The following is a 16,590-nucleotide window of genomic DNA, read 5'->3' as shown; positions in this document are numbered from 1 at the left end:
CGAGGGGAGGGGGTGAGAGCACTAGGGTAGGGGGGGAGAGCACTATGTGACTATGGGACGGGGGGAGAACACTATGGGATGGGGGGGAGAACACTATGGGACGGGGGGGAGAACACTATGGGACGGGGGGGAGAACACTATGGGACGGGGGGGAAGAACACTATGGGACGGGGGGGAGAACACTGTGGGACGAGGGGGGGGAGAACACTGTGGGACGAGGGGGGGGGGGGAGAACACTGTGGGACGAGGGGGGGGGGAGAACACTGTGGGACGAGGGGGGGGGGAGAACACTGTGGGACGAGGGGGGGGAGAACACTATGGGACGAGGGGTGGGGGAGAACACTATGGGACGAGGGGGTGGGGGAGAACACTATGGGACGAGGGGGGGGGGAGAACACTATGGGACGAGGGGGGGGGGGAGAACACTATGGGACGAGGGGGGGGGGGGAGAACACTATGGGACGAGGGGGGGGGGAGAACACTATGGGACGAGGGGGGGGGGGAGAACACTATGGGACGAGGGGGGGGGGAGAACACTATGGGACGAGGGGGGGGGGGAGAACACTATGGGACAAGGGGACGGTGGGAAGGAGAACACTATAGGACGAGGGGGGTCGGTGGGAAGGAGAACACTATAGGACGAGGGGGGTCGGTTAAAGATCACTATGGGACAGTTTGTTCCGAATATTTTTTTTTTTCTGGGTTTCCTCCTCTAAAAACTATGTGCGTCTTATGGAGCGAAAAATACGGTACTTCATTTAAAGCATAATTATATTAAAACAGGGCTGGACAGATCCCAGACGCCAGGTCACCATGGCAATTAGGAATTTTGTTCTGGCGCCTGGGTGCTTGTTAGCCCGTTCCCCAGAAAGCGGGCAACTTTGCAGAATGGAGGCGGGTAGCGAGGGAGCTGTAATCTTCAAGCTCTTCTTATTCTGCTCTCTTGCACGCCCCAGCATCGCTAAACTGCGAGTGAGCACAGCTAGAGGTGCTTGAATACTACATGATTAGATCTGCTCCAATGGAGCACACTGTGTCTAACTGTGTTTGTCATTGAGTATGTGTTTTTAGGTGACTGGCCCCCTCTGATTTTCATAGGAAAGGTGTTTTTACTCCCCTTATTTTTCCCACACTGTGCAGGTCTCTGATGTCGGCTAATCCAGTCCGTTCCCGTAGGAAAGCATTGTGAGACTATAGCGCATGCGCAGCAAAACACTGAGCTGCACCAATCGGCATCTCCTCACAGAAATGCATTGAATCAACACATCTCTTTAGGGAATGTTCAGCTTATCCATGCAGAACGTAGAGACACTGAACGCCAGTGCTGCTGACACAGGAAGCACCTCTTATGGTTGCCGAGTGACTGCCACTAGAGGAGTTTCTAGGCTGCAATGTAACACTGTATTTTCTAATATGTAGTGGTTCTGGTGACTATACTGGCCCTTTTAAGAACAATTTTTTTTGTAGTTGAAAATAAAGCTTTGTTATTTAAAAAATTTTTTAACTAACTTTTTTTTAGCTGGCTTCAAAATTAAAAGCAAATTTGTCAAACCCTGTTTTAAATTATATATGTTTATGATAACAGTTGTTCTTTAAACTCTGCAAACTGCCAGAGAGTTTTGATTCTGCTGCAAAATATAAGCAAGAATTATAAACTACTTTTGAGTCTTAATGCTTAATGTCGGAAACCGGGTGCAAGAATTTCTCTGCTGCCTGTTTTCAGTTAATAAGAACAGAGTGATTTTCTGTGAGCCCCCCATATCTTCGATGAGCGAAGCGATGTAAGTCCCTACCTATACAAATAGAGCCATATAAGTGTGTGGTACCTTGAATGGGAGTCTGTGCAATGGCAATATCTCAGTTAATCTGTCATGCTTCAGATAGTTTGCATAATATTTTTATTTATTCATTTTTTTTTCATGTTAATCTGGCTGTGGCATGGCAGAGGGATCCTCAAGGTGTTCTGTGGTCTGAGTAAGTTAACTTCAGTTTCTTCCATACAGCTGTGTGTTTCTAGGTTCTATAACCAGAAGAAGGAAATGGAGACAAATGGAGAGATGAGACATGGGACAAAAATCTAAATGCTGTAAAAAACATTTTTTATTTCCAAAGTAGAATTGAGCCTACGAAATACAGATATTTAGACTCTAAGATGCATGTGAGTTGTGTTGGTGCCTTGAGTGTCTCTTTCAATTGATGGTCTCACCTTAAATTGATTTTAGTTTGAGATTGTGGGATTTACATAATTCATATAAGATTATCTGCCAGCAGATTTGTAAGTGTGGATTGTTTTTATATTATTTTTTTATTTTATTTTTTAAAATAACCTATTTGTACAAGGGACTAAAGCAGTAGCGCAATCTATTGGTCCGTCATGACAATCTGCTTGTCTTGACACCAAATAATCTGTTACAAAGATTGGGGTCCCTGCCAAGAGCTCTTGACATTGACATAGCTATTTGATAAACTTAGAATTTTCACAAATTGAATCTGAGTTGGAAAAACAGAGGCAAAAAATATGGTAGCTGATCTGGAAACATTCTTTAGTATTACTATAGTCACAACATGGCTATTTTTGCCATTTGGATTTATTTTGAAAAAACTCAAGTGAATTACCCGAAGTATCTCTTAATTTGCCCTCCCACAGTTTCACCCTTTGTCATAGTGCATGTGCTGTGTGCTGGCTAAATGTGTCATGTGTATGGTGAGTGCTGACTGTGCTTGGGGTGTGTGTGTGGTGTTGGCTGTATGAGATGTATGGGGTGTGATGTGTGTGTTGGCTGTATGGATTGTGAGGGTGGTGTGTGCTGGCTGTATGTGAGGTGTATGGCTCTACTCTGTTTAGCCTCCCTGGTGCTCTGCTTTTTGCAGGCTATGAGCTCCGGTGTTAGTGGGGACTTATACTCCAGTGGTCTTGCCACATTTTAATGCATTTAGATTTGATTAGATGAGACGCTTATGTCCAGTAATGGAATAGCTTTTTCCCATTGTAGTCAATGGTAAAACTGCTATTCAATTTGAAGTAGTCAGTTTTCCCAACTAATAGAATCTGGCCCTATACAATTGTGTTTTATGCGATACAAAAAAAGATTAAATAGAAAGAAAAGATAAGCAACTGTTTCTGAAACTGAAGCACTTGCGTTGGACAATCAGGATATCAATCCTTGTTTTATAATGTCGTGCCTAAGCGAGGAAACAGAGCTAATAAAGATAACTGGTAGAGAGCAAGGCAGAAAATGGTTCTGACCGGAGGACAGAATACACAAGTTCAGACTCTCTCTTCTTTTCGCTTGGTTCCACCACCCAAGGCTTGTTACCTGGGGATCTACTCGTAGTTTTGGACACTGTGGAGGAAACTGTGAGCTTCTCACTAATTAGATGCAAATGACACATGCATTTGAGTTCACGGGGGATATCTCTTCTCCCAGATCCGTAATTGATGACCATGTTATGTTACTTGATATTTCTTGTAGACTTGTATGCTTCATGGCGAGGTTAAAATCCAGCTAATGGATAGTTTTTGACAGTTTGCAATAGAGTGCTGCTATAGACCAGCATCATTAAAGCTGACAGTTCGTCTCTATGGTTTTTTTTCCCATTTGCTGCAAATTTCAACAATCAAAGATCCTAGTCTCATGTTGCTGGAAAATGTAAACAAGAAGAGGATGCAACCGCTAATGTATAAACCAGCAACAACTAAACGAATATCCATACACTATCGTAAAACTGCCTCGGATTTAATGAAGCAGAAGCCATAGTCAATCTTTAAACTGACCTTTTGGCCAGTCTTTTTGACTTGTGGCCAAATAACTATGACACAGTAAGGAAAAAAAAAGCACCACTTGTTTATCTTAAAAATGGTCATTATTCATAGTGCGTGTATACAATGAAATATCTCCAAGTTCAGTGGTATCGTTGGCCCTCTCTGGTTTTGCTTGACTAGAATACCCACAATTCCATGCCAGCTCAGTTAAAAGCCTTCTAGATGTTCTTTCCATTTACAGACTAGTGCATATGTCTAGCTTTGTCTAACATCATCTGGCATTTTTGTTCTGTGATCACCCCTTGTCTGAAATAGAAACAAGGAAAACATGGACATAGGATCTGCGTCTCCCAGTGATAAAAATAAAGAGTGGTGGTGTTTTTTGTTTAAAAAAAAAAAAAGGATCTGTTCACTTGACAATTTGTTGGGCCTGAGAAGCAAAATGTAGAATTTAGATCAGACCAAGCAGGAAAATTAGCCTAGTTTGGAGATTTTTTTTTCCCAATACCTGACTTTGTGTTATACAATTTGCAAATAACTTGTCAGTTTGTCAAAATTCACAGTATAACCCTTCAAAATGAGGTAAGGTATTTTCTAAGGTATGTCCAGCCACTAAAATGGAACTGTAGTGACTAAAACAATTTAAGCAAAATGAAGCCGTTTTGGTGCATAGATTATGTCCCTGCAGTCTCACTGCTCAGTTATCTGACATTTAGGAGTTAAATCCATTTTGTTTCTGTTCTTGCATCCCTAGCTGTGACACAAAATGATTTCAGTCAGATGTTAACTCACTTTAGACTTTTTTTCTTGCGTCTTGCTCTGTAAATTGAGCTTTAATCACACAGGAGGCTATAGGAAATTGTAAATTAAACAGAATGTGCAATAAATGAAGTTTAAACTATAGCTCTCTCTTTACAGGGCGTGTTTAGAAAGGCTGTGTAAGTCACATGCAGGGAGGTATAAACAAAGTGATTTTAATTCCTAAATGGCAGTGAATTGAACAGTGATATTGTGCAGGCATGATCTATACACCAGAACTACTTACCGGTAATTAAGCAAAATTAGTTTTTTGTGCCTATAGAGTCCCTTTAAGTACAAGGAAATTAGCATATTTCTTTAAGGCGTGCTGGGCATAAAAATGTATGACAAGGCCAATATTTAGTGGGAAATAAATGTAGCCACTGCATTCTGCTTCGCACATTGTCAGTGTATACTTCTAGTCTTTTTGTGTTGTGAGTGTCCGCAACACAAGCAAGGCACTGGATTTTTTTCTGGTATCAAAAACATACCTGGGTGGTCTGTGAATTTTCCTGCATACTTTTATTATGAACGCAGATTGTTGGACTCTCGGAACAGTGTCTTTCATTTCAATGAAGTGGTACATTGCAGGGTTAAATGAACACTATATAGGGTCAGGAACACAAAACACCATCTAGCCCCCCTGAATGGAATTATTATACTCACCAGAACAAATACAATAAGCTGTAGTTGTTCTGGTGATTAAAGTGTCCCTTTAAGTCTATCTCTAGTAACTATCAGAATGCCAGCCTCTAGAGGTGCTTCTGTCGTACTGGTGCGGAGTATTACTCTGTCACAAATAGATTTCTTTTTAATATTAACATTGTATTTTATTTAATATCTTCATTTAAAAAAAAAAAAAAGAAATAATGCAGTTTTGGACCCTGGAGGGATTTTTGCATTTTAATGTTTATTATTATTAATTCATAATGAAAGAATTCAGTTTTCTAAAATCGGCCATTGTACCACTAATGAAAGTACAGAAATTCAAAACTGGGAAAATGTTAAAGATGTCCAAACACCAGCTATAGAATAAAACTTAAAACTATATTTTAAACAAAACAGATGTAAGTTAAAAAAAATAATTAAATAAAAAAAATCTTCTTATAAATTTGTGTAAATAAGTTTTTTGATTCTGCTGCTGAGTTTTTTTCAGTAAACCATTATATGGAACTAAAAGAGAAATTGCAAAACTTGGTCGAATATTGTGACTAGCCAATTCGAGGGATGCCACCAAGTCATCACTTTTTACCCAAATAATGCAACTTGTAATTCCGTCCACTTACTATTCAATCTTTATCATATAAAGCTCTGTAGAGGGAAAAGAAGGGGAAAAAAAAATATGTACATATATTTTTAAAACTTTTCTTTCCTTCAGTTTAAATGTTTGAGTGGAAATACGACAATAGAATCAACAAAGTATGAAGAATGGTAGTAGCATAAAGAAAAGTCATGAAGACAGCCATATCTGAGAGTGAGTTTTACTTGCTCGACCTTTACGGGAGTCCATTAATCCATAAACCTAGAGTGACAGCCCTGGGAGACTAGTGCCACATCTTTTTTCCTATGGATTTTGGAAAGATTGGGTATCTCCAAAAAAAGAGTTTGGTGTACACACACAATCTCCATAAATAGGTACTTGCTCGCACATCACGAAAGTTTGAGAAGTACAAGGTCTTGATAACCCCTAGGTGATTGATAGCTATGGTGACAAGCCAACAGCTTCAGGGACTTGACTTCACTGCGTTTCTATACGGGAGTTGAAATGTATTTATTTTTTGCTGTTAAGATTGTCTATGAAGCCAATGAGAATAATCAGCATGAAATTAGTGTGGTTTGGCTAACTAAGGAATCATTCACTGAGTGTGACTCACTAAACAGTAATTATAGTGAATTGGATAACACTTCAATATGTAGGCCACAACTGCTATTTTGTGCAACGTTTTACGGTTTCAATGTGAACTTGCTAAAATTCCCTGAACTAAAAGGAAAACAAAATAGTTACCTCTATCCTCTTTTATTTATTTATTTTTAATTTTATTGCTGTAGATACCTTTTGCCAACCCTCATCTATTGTATATAACCTGTTTTGATCTTGGTTTGTCATGCTCTTTATTTGAATACCTTTGTATATTTTAGATCTTAAAATCAGGGAGTGGGGAGTAAGAGTTACCTGTCCACGATGGAGTTAAACCATGGACCTTGATATCAAATTATGCTTTTCAGCTCCCTCTACTGGACATTTTCCCAAAGCCAGTTAATGTGTATTTTTTTTTTTTTTTTTTATCGGCATCTCTAATATTCATGCTGATGCATTTTGATACTACAGTGCATGCATTCATTTTTTTTTTTCCTCTTCTCTTTCTCTATCCCTTTCGGTTTTGTCGGTCCTTGTATCGTTACCAGGCTTCTGAATCCATCCATAGCTGGAGAGAGGAATCCCCCCCAACTCCCTCCTTTCTCTCAGCGCCCCCCTCCCTATCTTCATCAGGAGGAAGAAAAAAAAAATATAATAACATTCAGGATACACAATGTATAGTTGCTGTGTAAGGGTGTCGCTCTTGAATCGAAGAAGCCAGCTCCTGACAGTGCCTGGCTTTTAAAGACTGTTCTGTGTTGGGGGATGTTTAGTTTCAGAGGGGGGGTTGCATAGAGGAAAAAAAAAATCCTTGGAGATCAAGAATGTCTTCGGTGAAGAGGCCAAGAGGAAGGGTAAGTGAAAGGCTGAATGAGTGAAGAGGAGGGGGTGGCTGCCTGGGCTGTATAACCTCCCTTGTAACTGGCCCTGCTCCATCGCCATCTTGAGCTAGTGGCTGCCTGTTTCTAAGCTTTGAGCTGGAGGCCCTTTAGCTGTGGGATCTGAGACAGAGCTGTGCTCTCTTTCCATTCTTGCCGCAAGACCCTGTGGCGCCCACTGCCTTGGGATCTCAAGATGATTGTGGATACCCCCTCTGTCTTCGCCCACAGCTGCCCACGGGAGCCGAGAGACGGGTGAGCAAGAGAAAAAAGGGATTTCTCTATCCTGCATCCTTCTCTGCTCTGATCTACTGATGGGAACAGAGTGCTTAGATTTTAATAGAAATCTAGCATCAACAGATTTTGCATCTGGCATTGAAAAGACTGCAGTTTCTTTCTTTCTTTCTTTTTTTTTATATTTATTTTCTATTTTTTTTAATATTGTATTTATTTATTTTTCTTCTTCTAAATCTCTTAAAATTATTTGGTGGGGGGAGTGAGATTCAGGAGAATCAGCTTGTGCTGATGTGGCTGCGTACATTGGCAATAAATTAATGTTTTGCATAGATGATGGTGTCGCCGTTAGAAAGAACTAATAAAAGCCGAAGATTGCAGTGCTGCAATAGTAAATTTTGTAAGGGAAACAAACAAACAAACAAAACCCGGGTGCCCTTGCGTACAGTATGTGCCCTTTATTTGTGTTGTGTCAGAATGTGCTGTGTAAATATCGTGGTTTTAGGTGTAGACGGTCTACAGATTATTTTTGTATACGTTGTATGAATTGATTTTAATACTGTACAACATCAATAACAAACTAAATGTATACGTTGTTGCATTTTGAGCAAATGTTTACAACTTTTTGAGACAAATATGTAGAATGTGTAGTTCTTGTTTCATTGTAGCTGTATATAATGTGTCTGTCTTTAATGTGTTTGTTTATATATAGATTTATACATATGTGATGCTAGAATTCACATTATTCAAAGGATCCGCATTTTATACCTATTTGTATTTTTTATTCGTTATATATTCATTTATTAAGTGGGAAAGTGTGTGTGTGTGTGCGTGTGTGTGTGTGTGTGTGTTTATAAGACTTGTGTGTGCAATTATGTTTGTGGTATTAGCTGTTATTATTGCACTGTGATATTCTGCAATCTTGACACTATACATAGAATGTTGTTATGTTTGTTTTATTTGTGTTTGATGTGACATTCCTGCCTTCAGGGTTACCAAAACATCCTGAGCAGTATATTGCAAGTGAATTACACTTAGGCATACCTGAACTATTACCTTTGGAGTATGTTGCACCCCTCTGAGGAGTAGTGGTTGGCTGCACTTTATGACCATTTGGTGTAAATGTAACTGCAGTGGCTTCTTATTTGTAGACCGTGGTATAACGCTTATAACGGTTAAGGTGGTTATTTTATTGTAAATCTGTTATCCTCCCATTTAGTCTGCCTTAGCTATAATGACGAATCTCCACTAGAATGGAGTCATGCTAATCGAGGGGTACAAGATTATTTAGTTTATTGGATGAAACCAGGGGAATAAAGAAAAGGATTTTGGATGGTGTGGGACTCTGAGATAATTGGATTAATAATAATTTAACAAACAATTGATAGCTTTTTTTTTTTCATTTTTTTTTTTTTTTATCCCCCATACACTAGCTGCTTTGATAAAGGCATATGTACCACGGGTGATGTACATGTAGGCCAAGTTTAAGCGCAAGTGCCCATAAGACTGGACATTGCATGCTGGTTCCTAACTCCTAAAATCTGGAGCATGGCTAATTTACAACACCTACTGCCCAGTAAATAATAATCTATCCTTAGAATTGGAAGAGCAACCAAAGACTCAACACTGATTGTGCGCAATGCAAACCATGGTCGGTTTACACTAAAATGTGGTTTTCCCAGCATCCTAAACTGGGTAGCTTGTAGAACTCCTCCAAACTCAGGCCGTAGTCCGTACCATTAGAAATATTGAGAAGTCGACAGATATATAACATAACGCATGACTGTGACAATCATTATAACAGTGGGTGTATACACTCTGTAATATCTAGAAATTCAAAGTATTATACTGTAAAGTATACAAAAAGAAATGTAAAAATGTCTCAATTTAAAAGACCAATAGAAAACAAAGCACTCAAATACTAGGGGTTTCGGCCCTTAATGCAGAACCAGCCGCACTCCTGAAACCTTGTGATGGATGTTCTATTTTAGGCCACCTGGCCAAGACCTGACTGCAAACTGAAACTACTGAACATATTACATTATTATTATATTGTCACGTAGTCCATTTTAAAATTGTATTTGTGTATTTTTTTTGTACGTATTTTTTCATTTTATATATAATGTAGAACAATAATAATATTATCGTGCTTGTGTTTGTATTTTTTGGCAAGCATCTTATTTTTGCTGCAGGATCTGATTTAATCACAGGATAGGACAATGGACCAGTAAAACATTTTTCCAGCCCTGTATATGTGTGTGTGTGTGTGTGTGTGTTTTATATGAGCTGCAATTCCTCCTTGCTCTATCTGCATCACTTTGCATATAAAGAGCTTGTTTGCCATTATTTCCTGGCAGATTTGATTTAATATTTAATCCTGCCGTGCTCCAGACCTCCTTCCTGGCCAATGGAATCTGCACAGCATTTTTTTTTTTTCCATTCGTTCACCTTGGTCTAAATGGCTGATATTATTTTGTCATATAAATTGCCCTTACTTTTCTCATCTTGCTCCTGGTCGCTTGGTTTGTTGTCAAATTACTCAGCAGGCATCTGTCTGAAAGAGCTGTCAATGTGAAAATGTCATTGACTGTGTAATTTAGGCACTTGGGTGCTATAACTATATCCTTTGAAAATAAATAGTATAAATAATTTACTTCTAGATGTTTTGTAGCTTAATATTTCATTAAAGAATATGGTATTAATCTTTTTGTGCTTTTTTTTTTTTTTAAATAAAAATGAATCTGTCTTTCTATAAACTATCTATCTATCTCCACACACCTACATTATCGGAGTGAAAGAGAACCATTTAAATGTCACGCTTTTTTTTATTATTTTATTTTTTTATTATTTTTAAATAGTTGATAATGTAATGGATAAATTATCTATTCAGTGCCAGATGCATAGTCTATATTTCACACCCACATACCAAACCGTGATCTAAACATCTAAATCAGGATATAGCTTTTAGCTGATGTCTTCTGCCAAAAGAATAACATTCACTTTTGTTTCTTTATGTCCATTTTTTTTTTTTTTTTTGGCAATTTTTACAGTTTTGGGTACAGAAAAAAGAAGGGAGGGTTACGGGGTAAATGGGAAAGTTGCATGGTCATACATATGGTCAACATCACACAGCGTTGTACTTTTACATATTCTATGTGCTTTATGGCCTGCCGTATCTTACATGTGGTTGTGTCAGTCGTGTCTTCAACCTCTCGTTTAGTTTGCCACTCGGCCCTGGGTTACCAGTATTGGATATCCTTGTCTCTCACTGACCTGCATCTAGTGTGTTACTGGTAGTTGGTTGCCAGATACGTGGCGTGGCTGCTTTGGTACGCCGTTGCCAGTGCAACCCCACCTCGACTCATACGCCAGACCTTGTGGGCGGGGGGAGAAACAGGGGTGTGAAAACAAGGGAGTCCTCCCCGCGCTCTCTCTCTGCGCTCTCTTATCTGAGCGCTGATCATTTTATGTGTCTAAACTGTTCTAAGTTGTGAGACTTCACGGGCGGTTCCACCGGTTGGTATTGCGAATCTGTGTGCGTGTCACTATTCCTCACATTTCAGTAGCAGTAAATACGTGGTTCCATGGTGCATGTTGCGGTTGCAATGTGTTTATACGCCATGGCCTCATACTCCCAGTTTGTGGTGATTTGGGTCTCTAGGGCTTGTTTTGTTGGGGCCTGTGTTTTTTTTCCACTCCCTTGCGATTAGTGCGACTACTGCGATCAATACCTGGAAAAAACGTTTCCCTTCTACTTTTGTACGGCGTGTGGTATGCATAAATAATAAACATTGCTCGGGTGTTAATTTGCAATTGATTCTTAGGAGTTGATTTACCACCCCCTCCACCATTTCCCAAAACTGTCTAATATCCGGACACGTCCACCAGATCTGGTGCATAGTCCCCACTCCCTCATGACATCTCCAGCATTGATTGGATGCCCCTGGGAACACCTTGGATAACCTGTCAGGGACCATATACCATCTATATTGTATTTTGCGAATAATTTCCAAGTGAGATGCACAAGTAGTTGCTCCCCTATGGACTGAGAATGCTTTTGCCCATGATCTGCCATCCAATTCCCCTCCCAGTTCCCTCTGCCATGCCTCTCTAAATTTGTTTCCGTCCACATCTGCCTTCCTCCGGAACACTTCCTGAAAGAAAAGAATCTTGTAAGATTGAAAACAGAGGTACTTAAGGAATTAAGTGTAGAAATAAGTGAACCTTTTCTTTCAGGAAGTGTTCCGGAGGATTGGAGGAAGGCCGATGTGGTTCTTATATTCTAAAAGTGTCAAAATCCTTGCCTGGAAATTATAGACCTTTAAGGCTTAACTTCTGTGATTGGGAAAATATTTGAACGATTATTGAGGGATAATATTCTTGATTTCCTTGAAGAACAGGGTTAGCAGCAAAAATCAGCACGGTTTTATGAAGCACAGGTCATGTCAAACTAACTTGATTGCGTTCTACTAAGAAGTAAGTAGAAGTAAAGATCAGGGTATTGCAGTGGATGTGATCTATTTGGATTTTGCAAAGGTGTTTGATACAGTTCCATACAATAGACTAGTGTTCAAACTCAATCGGTCTAGATGAAAATGCTTGTTCTTGGGTAGAACATTGGCTTAAAAACAGAGTACAAAGAGTTGTCATTAATGGTAAATTTTCAAGCTGGACAGAGGTGGCAGGTGGTGTCCCTTAGGGTTCTGTTCTGGGACCCCTTCTATTTAACATGTTTCTAAAGGATCATGAAAAAAGCATTGAAAGTCATGTTTCAGTGTTTGCAGATGACACAAATTTTGTAAAACAATACAATGTGAGCAAGATATTAGTTTGCTGCAGATAGATTTAGATAGATTGGGGGACTGGGCACTCAAATGGCAGATGAAATATAATGTTGCAAAATGCAAAGTTATGCACTTCGGCGTAAATAATGCACAAGCAACGTATACCCTTAATGGAAGCAAATTAGGGATAACACACGAAAAGGACTTGGGAATTGTTATAGACAACAAACTATGCAACAATGTGCAGTGGCTAAGGCCAGTAAGGTATTGTCATGCATGAAAAAGGGCATTCATTCTCGGGATGAGAAAATAATTTTGCCTCTTTATAAATCACTGGTAAGACCACATATTGAATAGGCTGTGCAATTTTGGACACGTTCTAAAGAAGGATATTATGGCATTGGAAAAAGTGCAGAGGCGGGCTACAAAATTAATAAAAGGAATGGAACATATCAGCTATGCAGAAAGGTTAACAAATTTAAACCTATTTAGTTTAGAAAAACATCGCCTGAGAGGGGTTATGATAACATTATACAAATATATTCGGGGCCAATACAAACCATTGTGTAGAAATCTATTCACAGACCGGTCTTTACATAGGACACGAGGTCATGCGTTTAGACTGGAAGAAAGAAGATTTCGACTAAGGCAAAAAGGTTTTTTTTTAATGTAAAAAAAATAAGGATGTGGAATTCTCTGCCTGATGAAGTGGTTTTAGCAGAGTCCATACATATGTTAAAACCGCTACTAGATGCATACTTGCAAAAACAGAATATTCAAGGATATAATCTTTCAATGTAGGGTAATAACTGCTTTATCCAAAGATAAATCTGACTGCCAGTCTGGGGTCAAGAAGGAATTTTTTCTCTTAGCTTGTTGCAAAATTGGAATTGCTTCAAACTGGGTTTTTTTTTGCCTTCTTTTGGATCAACCGCAAAAAACAAATATGAGAGAGGCTGAACTTGATGGCCGCAAGTCTCTTTTCAGCTATGTAACTATGTAACTTTGTCTAGTGCAATTTGTTGTAATTTTTTGGTGATGTCTAGAATTTGGGCTTTCAGATCCTTACTAGGAGAGATTTGGTTTTGTGTTGTAAGGTCATCCAATATTGTTTGGTATTTTTGCAGTTGAGATTGGGAAAGTTTTAGAAAGGATGCTCTGCGAATAGGTATGCCTCTAATGGCCGCCTTATGTGCCTGCCAAATAGTGCTTTGTTGAAGGTCTGGATTCACATTTTCTTTAAAATAGTAGTGTATCTTATGCTCTAATTCCTTTTTAAAGTATGTATCGTTAAGGAGCGATTCATTGAGTCTCCACGGGCTTCTGTGCGGGTCAAATCTATCTTTAAGCGTTCGCTTGATCAGTGCGTGGTCCCACCATGTAAGTTGCCCTATCTCACAGTTCTCAATTTGGTTCATATTAGTACCTGACATAAGATAACCATCTATGCGTGAATGTGAATTATGTACAGGGGAGAAGTAGGTATATCCCCTCTCTCCCATGTGTGTCGCTCTCCAAACATCGTAGTAGTGGTGGGCGTGCAGAAGTTTCCGAATTGCTCTAATTTATTTTTTGAGTGTGACGTGCCTGCTAATGGTTTTTGCTCGTGCTGTGTCCGTTGTGGGATAAAAGACCTGTTTGAAGTCCCCACATATAATGGTGATATCTTGTTTTATGTGTTTTAATTTAATGGTTTTGTGCAAAAAATTGCGCTGGTTGGTATTAGGTGCGTAGATGTTTGCTATTGTGTACATAGTGTCGTTAAATGTCCCTATGACAATCGTATATCTGCCCTCGGGGTCTATCTCTTGTGCTATCAGAGTAAAAGCAACAGTTTTGTTAACCAGGATGGAAGTACCCTTGGTTTTGTTAGGCACAGTGGCATGGAATTGGTTGGGAAAGTCATGTAAGCGTACTTGAGTGCGCGTGCCCGTGTTAAAATGTCTCTTGTAAGCATAGAACATAAATTCTCATCGATTTGATGTCTCTGGTTAAAAAGTATTGTTTTTCTGGGGTATTCAGACCCCTTACATTGTGAGAGTATATCCTCATGGAGGGTTATAGACATATAATAGTTGTGTTGTCACAGCAAGTTCTAATGTCGCAAGGAGTCTGCCCAGTTCCTTTGAACCAGGCCAGCCCCTCACTATTGCGCCTCTATGAGCTTGCGCGCTCTGTGCTAGGCTTGAGGAGGTGTCCCCAAGTCTTTCCTCCCCGTTCCCCTGGGTAGTCTGGTCCCAGGAAGGTGGGGGCGTTGGCCAGAGGATGGCGGGGTCCAAGTGTGCAACCCATATAGAAATGTAAGTCGTGCAGGAAGGGGAAGTAGTTAAAACTAGTTGCCTCCATCCTGGTGACAGATTTGCCACAGTGGCCTAAAATATTTCATTACTAAGCTTAATGTGACCTGGGGGGTGGATGGTATGAGAGCTGGACGTGTGCTGGGGCTTTAGAACAAGTATTGCCATCTGCATGTCCGTGCGTAGTCGGAGCAGCTGCTTTTTATTTTATTTATATTTATACAGTAAACAAATATGAGCGCAGCCATTTGGGTACCTCCGTGACCAGGAGTGTTGTGAGCTCAGAGTTGGTGGTGTACCACCGGGAGATGCGCTGACTCGCTTTCCTCTCTCTCCCCTGAGTTGCATTAATCTCGAGAAGTAAGGAAGGGAGGTGCCCAGTTACCCGGGTATGTGTGTGTTGAGTGGGTCAATAAGTGGCTTACCCTGTCACGTATATGTGTGGGCATCGGTATGCTGTGAAGTCATCTCTTTATTTTGTTCTGTGCGCGCCCAGTCAGCTTTTACCTGTGTGTAAGCCCCTGGCCTACTTCCCCTCTCCCTGCGGTGGTTAGTGTGCTTTAGCCCGTAGGTTTGTTCCCAGCCCTATTATCCACGCTAGTCCTAGCGCCCCGTTGTCCTTCAACATTCTACTATGTGCTTAATATTAAACCCTTGTCTCGTGGCCTACTTGCTCAATAGTAAACTCACGCTATCCGTAATGCACACCCATGCAGTTGTTTAATCTGTATAGGCAAGCACGGTTACTTGCAGCTTATTAGTTCATGGCTGCGGTGACCCAGGCTCACGCCTTCATTCATCGTCCCTCAAGCTTTCCTCCATGTTGGCGACACCCGTCGAGGCTCTGGGCGAGACTCAATTCCCCAGCTGTTGAGGGTCTTTATGCCGTCTTCGGGAGTCATCAGAGTCTCGGTCTTTCCATTGCACTGCACTGTCAGCTTGATGGGGTATCCCCATCGGTATGCAAGGCAGTGTTGGCGCAGTTGTTCTGTGGCGAAGGCCTTGCTCCTTTTCACCAGGAAAGTTGAGATGTCTGCATAGATATGCACATCTTTGTACATGTGAGGCATGGAATCTGCATTCCTGCTAGTTTTAAGGGCGGCTTCTTTTATGCGGTAGTAGTGTAAACGCACCAAGACGTCTCTGGGCACTTCTGGCACTAAGAATTTCGGCTTACGCACTCTGTGTAGCCTGTCTAGGAGCAGCATGTCTTGGGGTATTTCTGGCACTAACAGCTGAAGCAGTGCACTTACATAGGCATGAAGGTCTGCACATATTTTGTCCGCACATAGTGTCCCTAGAGGCAGAATATATAGAGGGATTACACAAGTGTGTCTCCCCTGGGCCCTGCCTAATGGAAGCAGTGTTAGTTTGTTTTCCTGATAATTATTGCTTTTATAAATTCCCTATTGGTTTCAGTTTGTTAATTGATTGATTCGTTGGCGAAAGATGACGGGAGGGATGAAGTTACTTCCTTGCCTTAAATGTAGGACTCAAAAGGTGTTGTGGTGTTCCTTTATTTACTAAAATGAGAATTCAAAGTGAATTTCAAATTTATGGTTAAAATAACTAGGGATGCACAGATTTTTTTTTTTTTTTTTAAATCATTTTAATTTTCTTAGTGCATAGTTTAACAGACATACTTGCATTAACAATTCAGATGATTATATATCATATATCACAATGAAACATAGTAATGATAACATAAAAAGTCAAGAATACTGCACTTGGGACGGGGGGGAAGAACACTATGGGACGGGGGGGGAAGAACACTATGGGACGGGGGGGAAGAACACTATGGGACGGGGGGGTGAAGAACACTATGGAACGGGGGGGAAGAACACTATGGGACGGGGGGGGGGAGAACACTATGGGACGGGGGGGGAAGAACTCTATGGGACGGGGGGGGGAAGAACTCTATGGGACGGGGGGGGGAAGAACTCTATGGGACGGGGGGGGGGAAGAACTCTATGGGACG

The 16,590-nt window shown here is 40.5% G+C and overlaps 1 protein-coding gene across 5 annotated transcripts in view; it reads left to right on the top strand.

Moving 5' to 3' along the window:
* Positions 1 to 16,590, top strand: part of CHD9 (chromodomain helicase DNA binding protein 9) — a 174,104-nt gene that overhangs the window by 73,437 nt on the left and 84,077 nt on the right. Inside the window, exon 1 of one of the 5 annotated variants that reach the window (XM_063437578.1) lies at positions 7,213 to 7,273. The exons of the other annotated variants lie outside the window; for them this stretch is intronic. Within the exon in view, the coding sequence (XP_063293648.1) occupies positions 7,244 to 7,273 (30 nt within the window). The 5' untranslated portion in view covers positions 7,213 to 7,243. Of the gene's footprint in view, positions 1 to 7,212; positions 7,274 to 16,590 lie in introns of those variants that run through there. 5 annotated transcript variants of the gene reach the window in all.

Source organism: Pelobates fuscus, chromosome 12 (genome assembly GCF_036172605.1).
Source record: "Pelobates fuscus isolate aPelFus1 chromosome 12, aPelFus1.pri, whole genome shotgun sequence".
Taxonomy (NCBI): Eukaryota; Metazoa; Chordata; class Amphibia; order Anura; family Pelobatidae; genus Pelobates; species Pelobates fuscus.
The sequence above is the reverse complement of the archived record's forward strand: the minus strand, read 5'-3'. Positions and strand labels throughout refer to the sequence as shown.